We start from the raw sequence: 18332 nt of genomic DNA, 5'->3' as shown, positions 1-18332 counted from the left end.
TGTTCACGCTGTCCCCTGAGATATCAATACAAAGTCGGAGAATCTCTTGCAGCATACACTATACACCCAGGATTACTCGGTTAAGGAATTTACATTGATTACACTTTATGAAAAAATTTCACTGATAGTTTCATTAGCAATTTCCTTAAAATGTGTTTTGATGAACTTGGAGATTTCTCTTTCCTTTGGTTTTGTGTAGTTCTTGGAAGTCCCTCATCAGATGTCTTTGTTGAATGATTTTGGAAGCTGAGGAATGACTGTCTTGGTCCGAGTGGCCTTTCGGAATTGTTGGCTTCATGTTTAGGTCTGGGTGATTCTTGGAGTTGACGAATTGGTATCTTATACAGGTGATCCTTAGGAGCTGATGGTTTGATGTCTTGGTACAGATTGTCCTTGGGAGTTGATGAATTCGTGTCTTGGTACCGGTGGTCCTTGGGAGCCGATGGTTTGATGTCTTGATACGGGTGGTCCTTGGGAGTTGATGAATTCGTGTCTTGGTACGGGTGGTCCTTGGGAGCCGATGGTTTGACGTCTTAGTACGGATTGTCCTTGGGAGTTGATGAATTCGTGTCTTGGTACGGGTGGTCCTTGGGAGCCGATGGTTTGATTTCTTGATACGGGTGGTCCTTGGGAGTTGATTAATTTGTGTCTTGGTACGGGTGGTCCTTGGGAGCCGATGGTTTGATGTCTTGATACGGGTGGTCCTTGGGAGTTGATGAATTCGTGTCTTGGTACGGGTGGTCCTTGGGAGCCGATGGTTTGATGTCTTGATACGGGTGGTCCTTGGGAGTTGATTAATTTGTGTCTTGGTACGGGTGGTCCTTGGGAGCTGATGGTTTGATGTCTTAGTACGGATTGGCCTTGGGAGTTGATGAATTCGTGTCTTGGTACGGGTGGTCCTTGGGAGCCGATGGTTTGATTTCTTGATACGGGTGGTCCTTGGGAGTTGATTAATTTGTGTCTTGGTACGGGTGGTCCTTGGGAGCCGATGGTTTGATTTCTTGATACGGGTGGTCCTTGGGAGTTGATGAATTCGTGTCTTGGTACGGGTGGTCCTTGGGAGCCGATGGTTTGATTTCTTGATACGGGTGGTCCTTGGAAGTTGATGAATTCGTGTCTTGGTACGGGTGGTCCTTGGGAGCCGATGGTTTGATTTCTTGATACGGGTGGTCCTTGGGAGTTGATGAATTTGTGTCTTGGTACGGGTTTGCCTTGAGAGTCTAATATTTTCATCTATGTATTTACCTGCAAAAAATCCAGTGTGATCTGTGCTTTTGTTTTTTGTTTGTTTGTTGTTGTTTTTTTTTTCGTTTTTTTGTTGTTTTTGTTTTGTTTTTGCTCTGCTGTTTTTACCCTACGTGCTATTGTTAATGAAGTTATCTAATACACAATATTAAAAAGGGACTAGAGCGACAGTTTTTTTATGAAATGTCTAGGTATGTTATCTTTTTTATTAAGCGTTATTACACCCTGTCTTTGAACAATTGACAATTGACCGATATCATAACCAAAATTAATAGATCTGATTGCAAAAGCACTAAGTTGTCTCCAAAATCTTTTTTTTTTTTAATTCCATAGTCAAACCATCAGATCATGGGCTTTTGTTATGTTTAATACTTTCAGAGTCAATGATGCCTCGTCAAGTGTGATAAATCCTTCTAAATTATCAGATTCTAACCTACTCAATTTACTCAAAATTTTCTAAAAAGTCTTCCAAAATAACAACATCTATATATAACTAGCTCATAAAGCCTTCCATCAATTAATCAAATTTCTTCAAGGATTTCTCTCTCATTTGTAACAATTTCCGAATTTTCCTTTTCTACTTTCTGAATAATCTTGGGTATAAGATTCTTAATCTTTAAGTTAAAAAAATACTTTGTAGGCTTTTCTCTTTCTTCTAACCATTTAGCTCTTATAATGCTTACATATGAACATATGACTTAAAAATTGTCGATATATACCTTTGACATTCCAATTATTTCTCAAACGAATTGCTAATACAAATGTATTTCAGCATGAGAATAAACGCATACGGTGCAATCGGATCTCCTTGACGACAGCCTCTCTTAACATAAAAAAAAAATTATCAATATTACCCCTTGGTTTGTGGCCGAATTAGTATTACATTGAATATTTTATAAATAAACCTTTTTTCTTCAAAATCTATCATAATGAACTCCCCAGGTATGTTATAGTGTTCCGTAGAATGCACTATGTCATAAATAAGCCTAATATTTTCACCTATATATCTACCTGCCCAAAATCCAGTGTGATCTGTGCTGATAATTTTTTTGCAATGCTGTTTTCCCCCTTGTGCTATTGTTCCTGAAGCTATTTTATACACAATATTAAAAAGAGGAATAGAGCGACATTTGTATTTATGAAATGTCTTGGTATGTAATCACTCATTTCTCATAATTTCTCCATTTTCTACCGTGAAAGTTTATCTTGAAGACACTATAGATTATAAGATTTACCCCGTAGGTAAGAAAACATCTATTACATTACATTGTTTACACTTTACAGTTTTACTTATTCAAAAACACTTGGCTTTCTGCAAAAATGATTCTAATATATTTTTGTTAAGATTAGAGTAAAATGGACATTGAAATAAAAAAATTATACTCGTCTTCAATTTCTTCTGAATTACAACATGCGGACAATATGTTAGCCATTGGAACATTATGCTTTCTGACATACTCTATATCTATATTTGGGACGAAAGTTTTATTTTTGATAAACAATTTTCATAAACACCATCAATAGACTTCAATAGATAAAATTGTAAACAAAAATAAATATAACTAAATGTTAACATAATACTCATCTTGACGGATCATTAATGATTTCTTTCTGATACACATCCTAAATTCTATTTTCTACTACAATATAAGTATAACAATCAACTGCAGTTTCATGCCAGAGATAAGTTGGTCTTTTATCTAGTTAATTTTGATGTTATTTATCGATTTGTCCTTTGACACATTTCCATGTTCCAGACACGCTTTTAATACACAATTTGAAGTACTTTTCAGTTTTAGCCAAAACTTTTTTTTTAATTTCCTGGTTATATATGTATATAATGGGAATCTGCCCAACTCCAAATTAAAAAAAAAAAACACATTTCATGTAGATTTGTTGACGCCAAGATAACTTTTGCAGAAAAAAAGAGAGAATAGTGTGCGCTTTTTCTTCTCACTGGCAGTAGTAATGGATTTGTCGGATGAATTAAACTAGTTTTGATACAAAACTTTTCAAACTTAATGACTGTCACCTAAATCATGCAAACTTACAGTATATGATGTAGACCTTTACCTTATGTAATATATACTCGCGTCCTTGCGTAAGGAGGTCGTCAGACGTAAACGTTGTATCCCAATCGGAAGCCCTCGTCATTTTCTAATAAACTAGATAGCCAGACGGAGGCGAGGTGTTCCGATTGGTTGTATCCCCAAAGTGTATTTGTGGGCGCCACATTACTGTTCCTGTTGCTCCAAAACAAAGTTTGCCCCTCAAATGAGTCATCAAATGAGGCGGTTTGTTTGTTTGTGTGCTGGGATTATCGCACCGTGAACAGCCAGTGTCACTCTGACGTGGAGTCTCCTTGTAGTAGTTGGTGGCTACCTCACTGAACATTATACAGTGGCCTGTCGCATTGACATCCAGAGCAATTAGGGTAAAGTGCCTTACCAAATGACACAACCACGAGAGCAAAGACCGAGCTTCCCTAGAAACACAAACCGATCATACAATAGGAGACCGATAAATTAAATTTTATTCTTGATATTTCGTTTTCAGCAGTTGAGCTGAATTTTGTTACTTTTTGTCCATTTTATATACAGTAAATTGTGGTGTCCGATTATCTTAATCAGTCCCAATGCTGAAAGCGAAATCCGGAATACAAATACTTCGCTAGCCAAGGCTTCTGATTACCTAATCAGAAGCCATGGCTAGCGAAGATGGGTATGTCCCTGTGGTGTGATGTCTCGTAACATCGACCTCTCCCAGGGTCCTTGCACAAGAATCTTCGGCCATAGCTGGCCTCCGGGAGAGATTGTCACCAAACCTGGTACTTATTCCATATTGCCCAAATACTTACTGCACTTCGAACATGTTTGGATTGCCCCAACTTCGGAAACCCCTTGGATTTCGAGGATTATATTTGTCTTCCTTCTCCAAATATTATCTTCAATGCCTCGTGCGAATCACAATCGGAAGCTACATCAATCATATAAAGATCTTGAAACACATTTACCTAGACACAATTAAGGGCGTATACTATACTTGACACGTAGGATACACATACTGTACATATAACGTGCTGCTAAAACATTGAACGAATGGAAACAAACAAGTCTCATTTCATTTAATAAAACAAATCCTTCATATATATGTACACAAATATATCAGCATTAGATTCACTTTTATGAAATAGAATCACTTTACTGTCACGGGTGCCGAAAATCAATCAGGTTAAGGCGTCTTCTGAGCCAACATTAGCTACACTGCAAAGGAAACATAAATCACATGAATATTTCATACTAACACACAATTTATACCACATTCACTCTAACAGAAACAAACTTATTCCAGAAACACTCTTAACCACGCCCTTACGTGTGTGTCAATGTACATGTAATTAAGCCGATTTGAAGATTATACGCTTTGCTTTCAGCATATAGGATTATAAAATACATACATATCAAACATATTTAATTCTACGAGATGGAGAACACAGCCAGCATAATTCAGAACATAATTATAATACAGCTCAATGCGTCATAAACATTGTGACGTCATCATGATAAACTTTCATTTACAAAAGAGTTACAAGTAATATACAAAAACATCGTTTAAAAAAGTAGGGAAGTGCTCCTAATATTTATGACCAATGATATCAAATAAACTGTTTATGTACTTATCATTGTATATGGAAATGGAATTCATTTGAAAATCGTACGCTTTTCACAAGCATCTTGCTTTTATAAACATCAAGATTTTGAATTAAAGATTTTGAACATCAAGAGAAGCTTTACATTATAAATAGAAAGATGGCAAATAAGAACACTATCTTATATAACTATTTAAAAGTAATGTCGTTAGAGTCTACGTGTATTTAAACCTTCTCTGGTGTTTTTAGCACACGTTCAGGAATTCGGATAAAAATCGGTAAAAATGACAACCCGGTATTCATTATATACAGAGGTGTCCACCGAATTTTAATCTAGCCCCTAAAAACGTCTGAAAATGTGCTGAACACACTAGGGAGAGGTTAAGCCCGAATATTCTCTGGCCCTGACTGTCTGGTGTCAGGGCCAGAGAAACCCCGAGCTCGCTATATAGGGAAGAGTTCCCTGTAGGTCTGAGTCCGATAGTATGGCAAGCCAAAGTGGAAAAAAGTCACGATTTATGGATATCCACAATTCATTTCAAATATCCATAATTCATTTTTAAATATCCATAAATGACTTATGGATATCCATAAGTCATTTATGGATATGTGACTTTTTTTCCCACTTTGGCTTGCCATACTATGGCCGGTAGCATTATGATATGGATGTTGTAATTGTCATGCGTTTGAAATATGCGACATTATAACTACAAATTCATGCTCCAATAAAATCATATCAAATATATATGCATTGTGCATAATCATTATCTAAAAATCAGATATACTTAGATTAGTGTTAAGATTAGAAACAAATGTAATTCATACAAGTACATTATACAGTTCAGAACTTTTCGTTATGAAGTGGTCGGCTCTTATATACACAGTTTTACCGATGTATTTGACGTACTTTAAATATTTATATACAGGTATATATATATAGGATATGGATGAGTGCCCCGAGTCGGTCTGGTTGAATGGGGGTCTTACAGCCATTGTGCAGAGAATGTAAACACTACTTCACCGTCATTTAATATGTCGACTATTTTAAAAGCGTACCTGGTTACAACGCGGTGACCCGTACGTACACGACACCGGAACATGGAAATCATATCATCCCATAAGGTTGACAGACTTATATTTAACAATTGGAATACTCCATCGAACACCAGGTAAGATATATAGTGTAAAACCCGTATTTGACATGGTCAATATGCCAGATAACTCGTTGAAGAATGACTAGAATTATGTTGGAGCGTTTGAATGGAAACATGTGGATTTCTGTCTAAATAGTTTCAGTCGCTTAGACTTAAGCTTGAACTTTAAAGAATACCTGCATACGTGTAATATCAGTATTGGTAATTATAGTCTTTACCGTACCTGGTAGATATAGGTTCAAAGTTCAAGACATTGTAGCATGTCAAACATGACATGGTGTATACAGAGAAAAAAAATCTATTGATCAATTAATTTCTGTAGAACATGACCCAAACCTAGACCTATACAACCATATAGTTAGTCCACTGTGTAATATGTACGAAGTTTGATAAAGTGTTGCATTTAATTATCATTCTACTTGAATTTATTAAAACCATTATTAATGGTAAAATTTAATAATATTAATGATTGATATCTTAACATGTAGCTCAAAGGCTAAATGATATATATTTGTAACTAAGACAAGACACAGGGACATGCCTAGCTAGCTATATAGTTTTATGTGATAACATTTGCCAGAAACACCTACAAAGACTTAATACATGTATATAGGTATTTCTGACTAATTTTATCATATAAGACTTTTAGACCTGTCACTGTGGATAAGACGTTTGTCACGAACCCATATGGGTCCAAGATATTTTTAACATTTTCTTATCATGGCAGTAGTTTCTGTTCGAATGACAACTATTCTATATCTATAATATGAAATAATTTATTATGGGTACAATAAAGGCCTGACAGGTGATCGGGGGAACAAACAGCCCAGGTAGTGTTTAACTGGTGTAGGGTCTAGTGGTCTCAACATGCGACATACATACTTAGTCAATCAGGGAAAGGGAAATGTCCTACCTTTGAGTAACCAACTCAAGATTCTGAAATGTTGATGAGTGAAGTCACTAAGATAAATTTTCTGTATCCAAAGAGTGTCAGATTAGACAAGTTAATCTGATCAATATGTTGTCATACATGGTGTCAGATAAGATAGGTTAGTCTGGCTTATAGGTTGCGTCCAAAAAGTGTCAGATTACTAAGGATAAACAGACATATTTACCCACATTTTGTCATATAAGACACATGATAGGTCAAATAATTGATAAGACAGTTTCATATACAAAAATACTGAGTCCGACAGTGTGTCAGATTAGACAGGTTAATCTACTAATACACTGTGTCGAACAGGTTGTCAGATAAGACAGGTAAATCTAACAATATACTGTTTGTCACAGTGTGTCAGATAAGACAGGTTAATCTACCAATATACTTTGTCCTACAGTGTGTCAGACAAGACAGGTTAATCTACCAATATACTGTGTCCCACAGTGTGTCAGATTAGACAGGTTAATCTACTAATATACTGTGTCCCACAGTGTGTCAGATAAGACAGGTTAATCTACCAATATACTGTGTCCCACAGTGTGTCAGATAAGACTGGTTAATCTATCAATATACTGTGTCCCACAGTGTGTCAGATTAGACAGGTTAATCTACCAATATACTGTGTCCCACAGTGTGTCAGATAAGACAGGTTAATCTACTAATATACTGTGTCCCACAGTGTGTCAGATTAGACAGGTTAATCTACTAATATACTGTGTCCCACAGTGTGTCAGATTAGACAGGTTAATCTACCAATATACTGTGTCCCACAGTGTGTCAGATAAGACAGGTTAATCTACTAATATACTGTGTCCCACAGTGTGTCAGATTAGACAGGTTAATCTACCAATATACTGTGTCCCACAGTGTGTCAGACAAGACAGGTTAATCTACCAATATACTGTGTCCCACAGTGTGTCAGATAAGACAGGTTTATCTACCAATATACCGTGTCCCACAGTGTGTCAGATAAGACAGGTTATTCTACCAATATACTGTGTCCCACAGTGTGTCAGATAAGACAGGTTAATCTATCAATATACTGTGTCCCACAGAGTGTCAGATAAGACAGGTTAATCTACCAATATACTGTGTCCCACAGTGTGTCAGATAAGACAGGTTAATCTACTAATATACTGTTTCCCACAGTGTGTCAGATAAGACAGGTTAATCTACCAATAAACTGTGTCCCACAGTGTGTCAGATAAGACAGGTTAATCTATCAATATACTGTGTCCCACAGAGTGTCAGATAAGACAGGTTAATCTACTAATATACTGTCTCCCACAGTGTGTCAGATAAGACAGGTTAATCTACTAATGTACTGTGTCAGATAAGACAGGTTAATCTACCAATATACTGTGTCCCACAGTGTGTCAGATAAGACAGGTTAATCTACCAATATACTGTGTCCCACAGTGTGTCAGATAAGACAGGTTAATCTACCAATATACTTTGTCACACAGTGTGTCAGATAAGACAGGTTAATCTATCGATATACTTTGTCCCACAGTGTGTCAGATAAGACAGGTTAATCTACCAATATACTGTGTCCCACAGTGTGTCAGATAAGACAGGTTAATCTACCAATAAACTGTGTCCCACAGTGTGTCAGATAAGACAGGTTAATCTATCGATATACTTTGTCCTACAGTGTGTCAGACAAGACAGGTTAATCTATCAATATACTGTGTCCCACAGTGTGTCAGATTAGACAGGTTAATCTACCAATATACTGTGTCCCACAGTGTGTCAGATTAGACAGGTTAATCTACCAATATACTGTGTCCCACAGTGTGTCAGATAAGACAGGTTAATCTACCAATATACTGTGTCCCACAGTGTGTCAGATTAGACAGGTTAATCTACCAATATACTGTGTCCCACAGTGTGTCAGATTAGACAGGTTAATATACCAGTATACTGTGTCCCACAGTGTGTCAGATAAGACAGGTTAATCTACTAATATACTGTGTCCCACAGTGTGTTAGATAAGACAGGTTAATCTATCAATATACTGTGTCCCACAGTGTGTCAGATTAGACAGGTTAATCTACTAATATACTGTGTCCCACAGTGTGTCAGATAAGACAGGTTAATCTACTAATATACTGTGTCCCACAGTGTGTCAGATAAGACAGGTTTATCTACCAATATACTGTATCCCACAGTGTGTCAGATAAGACAGGTTAATCTATCAATATACTGTGTCCCACAGTGTGTCAGATAAGACAGGTTTATCTACCAATATACTTTGTCCCACAGTGTGTCAAATAAGACAGGTTAATCTACTAATATACTGTGTCCCACAGTGTGTCAGATAAGACAGGTTAATCTATCAATATACTGTGTCCCACAGTGTGTCAGATAAGACAGGTTTATCTACCAATATACTGTATCCCACAGCGTGTCAGATAAGACAGGTTATTCTATCAATATACTGTGTCCCACAGTGTGTCAGATAAGACAGGTTAATCATCCAATATACTTTGTCCCACAGTGTGTCAGATAAGACAGGTTTATCTACCAATATACTGTATCCACAGTGTGTCAGATAAGACAGGTTTATCTACCAATATACTGTGTCCCACAGTGTGTCAGAATATTGTTAAATAGGTTCCTGGCCATCAGACGTAGAGTTCCTGGTCATCAGACTTAGACATCCCTATGTATATTAGGACTGGACAATTCTGTCTGGCTCACAGATCTGAATCATACAGATGGTTATGTTACAATAGTCAAACAGAACAATTATGTCTCTCCAACTTCAACTTACTGTTAATTTATGTTGTAAGTTAGTCAGTTAATGGATGACAGAGGTGGTCATAAAGAGTGGTTGTCTCTTAATAGAGGTGGTCACTTTACAGAGGTGGTCAGTTAGCATAGGTCACTTAATAATTGTATGCTATGTCTTAATGCATAACATTAACTTACAAAGTATCAAACAGTATCAACATTGAAATTACTTTTTTTTCACAGAAATACTACCAGAGTTAGACAGACTCTACTTGTTAACCCCATATATATTTTTTATTCACATTACAAAGATGTGCATCTTACATTCAATATTTCAAAAATATTGATAAACATCTTTTACCTCTTATACATCTAGTAATGCCAGGTCAATGTTTTTTTCCAATATTAACATGATTAAGAATTAAAGATAAAAACCCAGAGCTAACACATGTTAGATGGCAAATCTGGTGTAAATAAATGAAACTCCCAGTCATTGTGAGCAAGGGTCAATATAATTGTTTGTTACTTTATTGTGTCTCCATTATAAACACTAAAACTGACCCCGAGGTTACCTGGTGTACACGCTGATTGGTAGAGCTAGTATCGGAAACATTACAGACACCTCAAGGTACGGGATTATAGTTGGTACCATCACAGTAACGTCACCGTACCTATTGGTGACAGGTAAACACCTATACTGTATATAATAATCATGTTACCTGTAATAATAGATCATTTATAATGACTAAGAAGAATTTGTACATCTATTTAATCATTTAACTGGTTTTATATCCACAATTATGGCCATTCAACAGACAAGGTATGTGTGTAAAGTTAACAGAAAAAAATATACTGTTTATGATGTATAGTTATCATATCTATCCTCAAATCAGTCCCCTCCCCTCCCCATTGTAAATGTCTAGTACCATATTTACCCTCAAATCAGTCCCCTCCCCTCCCCATTTTATATCTCTAGTATCATATTTACACTCAAATAAGCCCCCTCCCCCATTGTAATTGTTTAGTACCACATTTACCCTCAAATAAGCCCCCTCCCCCATTGTAAATGTCTAGTACCATATTTACCCTCAAATAAGCCCCCTCCCCATTGTAATTGTTTAGTACCATATTTACCCTCAAATAAGCCCCCTCCCCTAATGTAAAACTTTAGTGCTGTATAAGCCCCCTCCCCCATTGTAAATGCCAAGTACAACATTTACCCTCAAATAAGCCCCCCCCCCCCCCCATTGTAAATGCCTAGTACATGTACCATATTTACCCTCAAATAAGCCCCTTCCCCTATTGTAAAACTTAAGTGCTGCATTTATCCTCAAATTTGACCCCCTCCCTCTGTTTAAGTGTGTAGTATCATATTTGCTCTCAAATAAGCCCCCTCCCCTAGTGTAAAACTTGAAGTACTGTAATTATCCTCAAATATAACCTAGCCTAGCGTCAAAAGTTTAGTACTGTATCTATCCTCAAATACCCCCCCCCCCCCCCCCCCCTCCCTCCCCAAGTGTAAATGTTTAGTACGATATTTAACCTCAAATAAGCCCCCTCTCCCAAGTGTAAAATTTAAGTACTTACTTAAGTAAAATATTTATCCTCAAATTAAACTCTGAAAAGTGTAGTATTGAAATCTTAGGCGGGCTTATTTGTGAACCACTTTAAAATTACTATTTGAAAAATTGATTATTCTGAAAAACATAGAAGGGGTTTTATAGTATTTGTTTGCATATAGATATGGTGCTGATCTGTATGGGTTAATTAGCATAATGAAATATTTATAGAGAAACTACAGTTATATGAAGTAGCTCTGTATAATAAACTCAGGGACTGAAATGTTGTAATGAATTTGCATATCTTTGGATTCTTCTTTTAAAGTACCTGTATAACTGTCATATGTCTCCATTATCTAGTAAACTCATCAATATTCATTTGAAATTAGGGTGAAATCATGGATATAAACACTTCGGTACCTGACATGAGATATCAGGACAAAGTTTCAAAAAAAGAAAAAGAAAATGGTAGTAAATCAATTTTAGTGGAGCATCACTGTACCAATAAATTTTCAATCACATGTAGTGACAAGTGTATATACAATGTGATACAACAATTTACTAATGTTTGTTCTAGCACAGGGACTTGAAAAGTTGCTACAGTCATTGTGAAAGTAATTGTTAGGCATTATAGGGGTTAAATGTAAGTTTGAATACATTATTTAAATGTTATTTTTTTTAGAATTTAAACACAGGTCAGGACTAAAAAAAGAAATCCTGACCGTAAAGTCAAAGGTAAAATATAAACTTCACAAGGTCAGAGGTCACCAAAATTCCTCATCACAATATCTTTATCACAATAAGAACCCACATCACAATGTCAAAGATCACTATAGGATTCCTCAATAAAATAGCAAAGGTCACAATTTTAATCTTAAAGACAAGGTCAAAGGTTACATAAGTTCCTGACATCAAATTAAAGGCCAAAAATGTAATCCCGCAAGGTCAAGGTGACAATCAGAATCCTCACCACAAGGTCATGGTTTCTATAAGAATCATCACCATAAGGTCAAGGTCAAGAATTCTCACCACAAGGTCAAAGGTGACAGACTGAATCTTACCTTCAAGGATAAAGTCTCAATTATAACCATCAATGAAAAGTCAAGGTCATGGATATGCAGATTTATCATATGCATGCACATGTACAGACCCAATATACAATGTCAAGGTCATAGTCAGAATACCTAAATAAACCTGAGTCATTATTTTCTGGACTTAATTAGAAGTACCAATCATTACATTTTTACCGTAAATGATTACCGGTATATTTAATTGAATAGGTGTAGACAAGGAATTTTTTTTCTCTTTTCTCTGATGGTAATCTAGATTTCAACTGTACACTTATAAAAGGCTTATTCATATCATAATAGATTTTATTTGTGGTACATGTAAGTAACCAGAGGATAGTATGTAGCAGGATGTCACTGAGGTCATTAATATATTTCCCTGTGGGTTTATTTAAAGGGAGAGCTGTAAGGGTATTGAATGTAAGGGTGTATACATCACTACTGGCTAAAGTATTGACATTGGTGACTGTAATCAGAAAATTCATCACTGGAAGATTGGAAAAGAAATCATATATTGGAATATTGACAATACCCCAGGTATAATTTATCAGATACCATTGTACCCCGATATTTGTTTACATTAACGGATTAGTTATGTGGGTCGTTCTCTGTTTTGTGAAAAGTTTAGACTGTATGTTGATATGTATTTTAAAGTTCGATTTCTGTTGTTTGTAGAGGGATTTCAAGGTATGACTAATCATTACTGAGTAGGAGAGGGATGTCTTGACAGAAATTAACGTAGAGCTGTTGTGTACATTCCTACCCTACGAAGTCGAGTAAATATCTTTACAACATGATAATCTAAAGGAGAGTGGATTAACGTTGCAACATTACCTGTTATAAATGTTTGTGCAGGAGTCGTAGAAACATAAAAAAAAATCACAGGTAAAATGTGTGCAATTATATAACTAGGGACCAGTACGTTATAGAGAAAAGTGCATAGAACTTCACCGCACAACAATGGCCTGGAGGTCACAAAGTCTGACGTTAAACAATTCCCCGTCCGTTACCGAGATGAGACGAGTTGGGTCCAGCTTGAGTATGAAGCGCAACTCTGGAGGGTTTGGATCTAGTATGCGGTTATCGTCTTCGACTGACGGACATATCAACGAAATCAGAGGTAGGTGATTAAAATACAGTATTTATTCTCTTGAAACACCATAAGACTGATTGGAACAGTGATTTGTTTCCTAAAAAACTATAAGTGAAAGAGTGATTTAATTCTCTCCAAATGATTTTTCATTTATTTTTCAACCTTAGTTTCTCTAAGAATGGTTTCATTAACCACATCCTTTCATGTTTTTACAAATGTAATTATGCTTAATAGATCTGATACAGTCTCAAATCTTATGTTTAAATAAAAATGATGAACCTCTTTAGCTGATAATAATTGTATCTGTTCTGCAGCTCTCTGTTATATGATTTGTAATGGGTGACTAAATTATGGATCTTATCCTTTTCTCTTCCTTCTAAGCAACTTTTCAATTCTTAATGTCTTCCTTGACACTGCCTCACATTTGGCCTTTACTTGAGTGCTCGCCCCTGTGAGGAAGGCTTTGGTCGAGACAAACCAAAATCTATGAAATCAATGCTTTCTGTTAAGTTGCTCTTGACGTTCTGGTCAAAAGTTACACTGGAAGGTCTGGTTCATTCGTCAGTATTATTTGACACATTAGTCCAGGTGTGGCATTTCAGTATGATAACACTATAAGCATCCGTCGGGGGCCCATTCTTAAATGATCTCATTGTGTTTATAGGACATAAAACAATAAAAACATCCCTTACTTATCAACATTAACAGATATGATGTTTTCTTTTTTATGTCATTCATATAACAAAATGACCATTTTGAGACATAACTGTTCTAGTATTCTAGTAAAGGTCCAGAGAATGAATTTAAGTTACAAATTGTCTCATTGTCTTTTTTACTGTGAAGAACAATAAATGGGTAGTGTATCATTTGACAAAAGTATGTCTTTTTGCTCAGAAAAAGCTTTAACAGTAATACATGTAAATGCCATACAGTTAGATAGCCAACAGCTACTACAGAGAGGCACCATCTCAAACTCTGGTTGTTCACAGGGGGATAAACCAAACAAACAATCTGCTAAGAGTCACCTATGAAAGTTCTGTTCTGTTGTCTTTGTTTCAGCACAAGAAGCCTGGTTATTCATGCAGAAAGGTTCAAAACTGGCCAAGATTAGGAATGGCCAGGTCCACCTCGATAAGACGTTCTGTCTGAGTGATGACAGAATGGCATTAAAGTGGAAGCCAAGTAAACATGGCGGTGAAGGTATGATTCTATCTTATTCCATTAAGATTCCAGCTATCATAAAGTAGAAAAATGTTTAGCCTACTGATGGGGTAAAGCTGTTGTTGCAGTGTTCATTGCTTGAGTATATCTGTTGTTTCAGTGCCCATCGACTGATTATATCTGTTGTTTCAGTGCCCATCGACTGATTATATCTGTTGTTTCAGTGCCAATTGACTGAGTATTTCTGTTGTTTTATTTCCCATTAACTGAGTATTTCTGTTGGTTTATTTCCCATTGACTGAATATTTGTGTGTTGTTTCAGTGCCCATTGACTAAGTATATCTGTTGTTTCAGTGCCCATTGACTGAGTATATCTGTTGTTTCAGTGCCCATTGACTGAGTATATCTGTTGTTTCAGTGCCCATCGACTGATTATATCTGTTGTTTCAGTGCCAATTGACTGAGTATTTCTGTTGTTTTATTTCCCATTAACTGAGTATTTCTGTTGTTTTATTTCCCATTAACTGAGTATTTCTGTTGGTTTATTTCCCATTGACTGAATATTTGTGTGTTGTTTCAGTGCCCAATGACTGATTATTTCTTTTGTTTCAGTGCCCATTGACTGAGGATATCTGTTGTTTCAGTGCCCATTGGCTGAGTATATATGTTGTTTCATTTCCTACTGACTGAGTATATCTGTTGTTTCAGTGCCCATTGACTGAGTATATCTGTTGTTTCAGTGCCCATTGACTAAGTATATCTGTTGTTTCATTTCCTACTGACTGAGTATATATGTTGTTTCAGTGCCCATTGACTAAGTATATCTGTTGTTTCAGTGCCCATTGACTAAGTCTATATGTTGTTTCATTTCCTACTGACTGAGTATATATGTTGTTTCAGTGCCCAATGACTGAGTATATCTGTTGTTTCAGTGCCCACTGCCAGTTTTAAGGAACTTGTCATTGGAAACACAGCTGATGCATTTAAACATAAGAAAGTAAATCATCTTTGTCAGAACGCCAATCAGTGTTTCACCATCAAGTTCAACAGTGACAGTAAACCTCTTTACCTGGTAGCTGACTGTGAGGAAACGGCAGCTCTGTGGATCACTGGCATAACAGCACTCATTAGATTTCAGAAAACAGGTACGAAATTATTTACTCTTAAAGTTGATGGAATTGGCTTCCTCCATGCTGAACAAATTACCATAACAAATTACCATAGGTTATATTCACCATACTATTCTAACATATTTGTTTACCAAAGACAAATTTCACATTTACTCTAGGAAACATATACATGTATATGTATATCAATTATCCATAACTTGAATAATCAATTGATTAAAACTAGGGATCTTTAAGGAGTGTCAATGTAGTTTGAAATTTATTAAATGAGTTTAAATATTTTAGATGTCACAAGCCCTTACGTGAATGACATAATAATGTATTTAACAAGTTCGATAAATTTCCTATTGCATAGCCAGGAGTGTGATATTCTATTTATCACATAGATAATTTTATGAAAACTGTCAAATTGATTTCCTTATAAGACTGTCTAATTTCAACTTCAGCGATAATTTTTTCTCTACAAAAATTGTGACATCATCATGACATTATTTATTTATCACCTATAAGGATATATTAACACATACGTCTAACAATATTGATGTCGTGGGTCATATGACACGACAGAACATGTCAGTTGTGTGATAAAGCACGTTTAAGTAGATGACATGATATTGTTAGTCTTTGGCCCCTGCCAGTAAAACCATGGTTACCATGGTAACACCTCTTGCGTTACTCTTCAGAGGAACCTGCCCCAGAAGGTAAGATGTCGTAGTTGGACAGCATACCAATTTGTTCTTCTCACCTCGTGTTGATTGCCATCCATATATCATTATACTGTCCTCCTCATTCTCACTTCTTTGTGGGTCAAAACTAGGTCACTGGACACAAATTCAAGTCACACTGCAGTTATTCAATGTGTGTAATGAATGCATGCCTGGAAGAATATGAATAGTGAACATATTGTTTTTTGACAATTCTAGGATAAAGTCACAATGACAGTATAAATGCAAAGAAGATGTGTACTTAAAAAACACACTTTTATATGGGTTAAAAAATACATGTATATGTAATTCAGCAAATCATGATCTAGTTATACATCAAATTTGAGTTCGATAACGTCCCCAACTCTCCAATCATTACCCTGTAACACAGAAGTTTAGAAATATCTCTTTATTATTTTCATATATTATATAAAGTATTTTTAGTCCTACTAGCTAGATTAGTATGCCAACAAATGTTGTTTCTTCCCTGGTGTACTACAATTGGTCTTTTTGAAGTTATCTCCCCTTCTTGATGTGATAAACTTTAAGTTATCTCCCCTCTCTGATATGATATATCTGTAAATTGTCTCCCCTCTCTGATATGATATATATGTAAGTTATCTCCCTTTTCACATCTACTAAACATATTAGTTATCTCCCCTTCCTGATATAATAATCTTGTAATAAACCTCTGGCCTTTCTGATCCTTTGAAGTGAAAACACCTGCAAATTGTTTCCCCTTCTTAATTTACTCTCCTCTCATTCTGATATACTATACCTGTAAATTGTCTCCCCTTCCTAATTTATTCTACCTATAAATGATTTCCCCTTCTTGATTTATTGTCCTTGTTAAACTACACCAGTGAATTATCTCCCCTTCCTAATTTATTATCCCTGCTGAATTATACCTGTAAATTATCTCCTGTTTCTGAATTACTGTCCTTAAAATTTCTCCCATTCCTGATATAATATATAACATGCCTGAAAACTATATCCACTTCCTGATAGGAGATATCTATGAAATATCTCCCCTTAGTGATTAAAAACAACTGTACATTATGTCCATTTCCTGATGAAAAACGCCTGTAAATTACCTCCCCTTCCTGATGAATATCACTTGTAAATAATTTCTTTCACTGTGCCTGTGTACTAACCCATTTCTGTATGATTGTGTCTTACTGTGGTTCCTCCAACACCACTCAGATATAAATGTTCACCTCAACCCTACGAGGCCACCCTCTAGTGTTCCTGATCTTTCCTGTATTATATGGTATGATAAATTTAGGGTAATTGTAGGCTAACTTATCTCAGAGTTGCCGGATAATAATATTTTTTTTTTTTTTTTTAATTTTGATAAATCATGACATGACTAGACATATTGCTGTTAATAGAGTCCTGATATTCATATTTACATATAATTATACAAATGCTTTAAACATTGATATCATGGATTCAGGATAAAATCTCATTAGGGGCGCATTTTATCATTAAGATCTTATCAGTTTGCTGTAAAGGTTGGCGAGGTATTTTGAATATACATGTAGGTACATTTATGTATTTAATGATGACTAAGGACTGGTACATGTATGTGGGATATTTCCATCTTGCCAGTCAGTAAAAAAATGAAGAAATCATAAAATAGTTTAACATTACTTGTGAAATATAGTTTTTTGCTGATATTAGTTAATAATATATCTGGTCTCTGAATCTTAATATTTTTATTATTTCAGCCGATTCAAAACCTGTTGATACCGACAAGGAAAGGGAGGGATATCCTTTTGAAATATACAAATATACAAAAATATTTTTTATTGGGAATTTTTTCTGTTGGAATTTATATTAATCTTGCAGTTGTTGGTATTTATGGTAAATTTATTGGAAGAAAAATGTACTGCCT

The 18332-nt window shown here is 35.7% G+C and overlaps 2 protein-coding genes across 3 annotated transcripts in view; one reads left to right on the top strand and one right to left on the bottom strand.

Annotated features, from left to right (window-relative positions):
• Positions 1 to 354: 354 nt before the first annotated feature.
• On the bottom strand, positions 355 to 1233 carry LOC117336608 (extensin-3-like). Its single transcript, XM_033897220.1, has one exon. It carries the CDS (start codon positions 1231 to 1233, stop codon positions 355 to 357), a length of 879 nt encoding a protein of 292 aa, XP_033753111.1.
• Positions 1234 to 5860: 4627 nt separating this feature from the next.
• The window catches only part of LOC117335801 (inactive phospholipase C-like protein 1), a 33332-nt gene continuing 20860 nt past the window's right edge, over positions 5861 to 18332 (top strand). The window contains exons 1-6 of one of the 2 annotated variants that reach the window (XM_033895993.1): positions 5861 to 6063; positions 13026 to 13470; positions 14503 to 14643; positions 15537 to 15749; positions 16415 to 16432; positions 18166 to 18205. In XM_033895993.1, the coding sequence (XP_033751884.1) occupies positions 13311 to 13470; positions 14503 to 14643; positions 15537 to 15749; positions 16415 to 16432; positions 18166 to 18205 (572 nt within the window). In that variant the 5' untranslated portion in view covers positions 5861 to 6063; positions 13026 to 13310. The remainder of the gene's footprint in view (positions 6064 to 13025; positions 13471 to 14502; positions 14644 to 15536; positions 15750 to 16414; positions 16433 to 18165; positions 18206 to 18332) is intronic. The other variant, XM_033895994.1, reaches the window with a different exon arrangement.

Source organism: Pecten maximus, chromosome 10 (assembly GCF_902652985.1).
Source record: "Pecten maximus chromosome 10, xPecMax1.1, whole genome shotgun sequence".
Lineage (NCBI taxonomy): Eukaryota > Metazoa > Mollusca > Bivalvia > Pectinida > Pectinidae > Pecten > Pecten maximus.
Note: the sequence above shows the minus strand (reverse complement) of the source record. Positions and strands in the feature narration are given on the sequence as shown.

Coding starts and splice junctions, on each gene's coding strand:
- LOC117336608 (XM_033897220.1), bottom strand. CDS start 1,233: ATGAAAATATTAGACTCTCAAGGCAAACCCGTACCAAGACACAAATTC.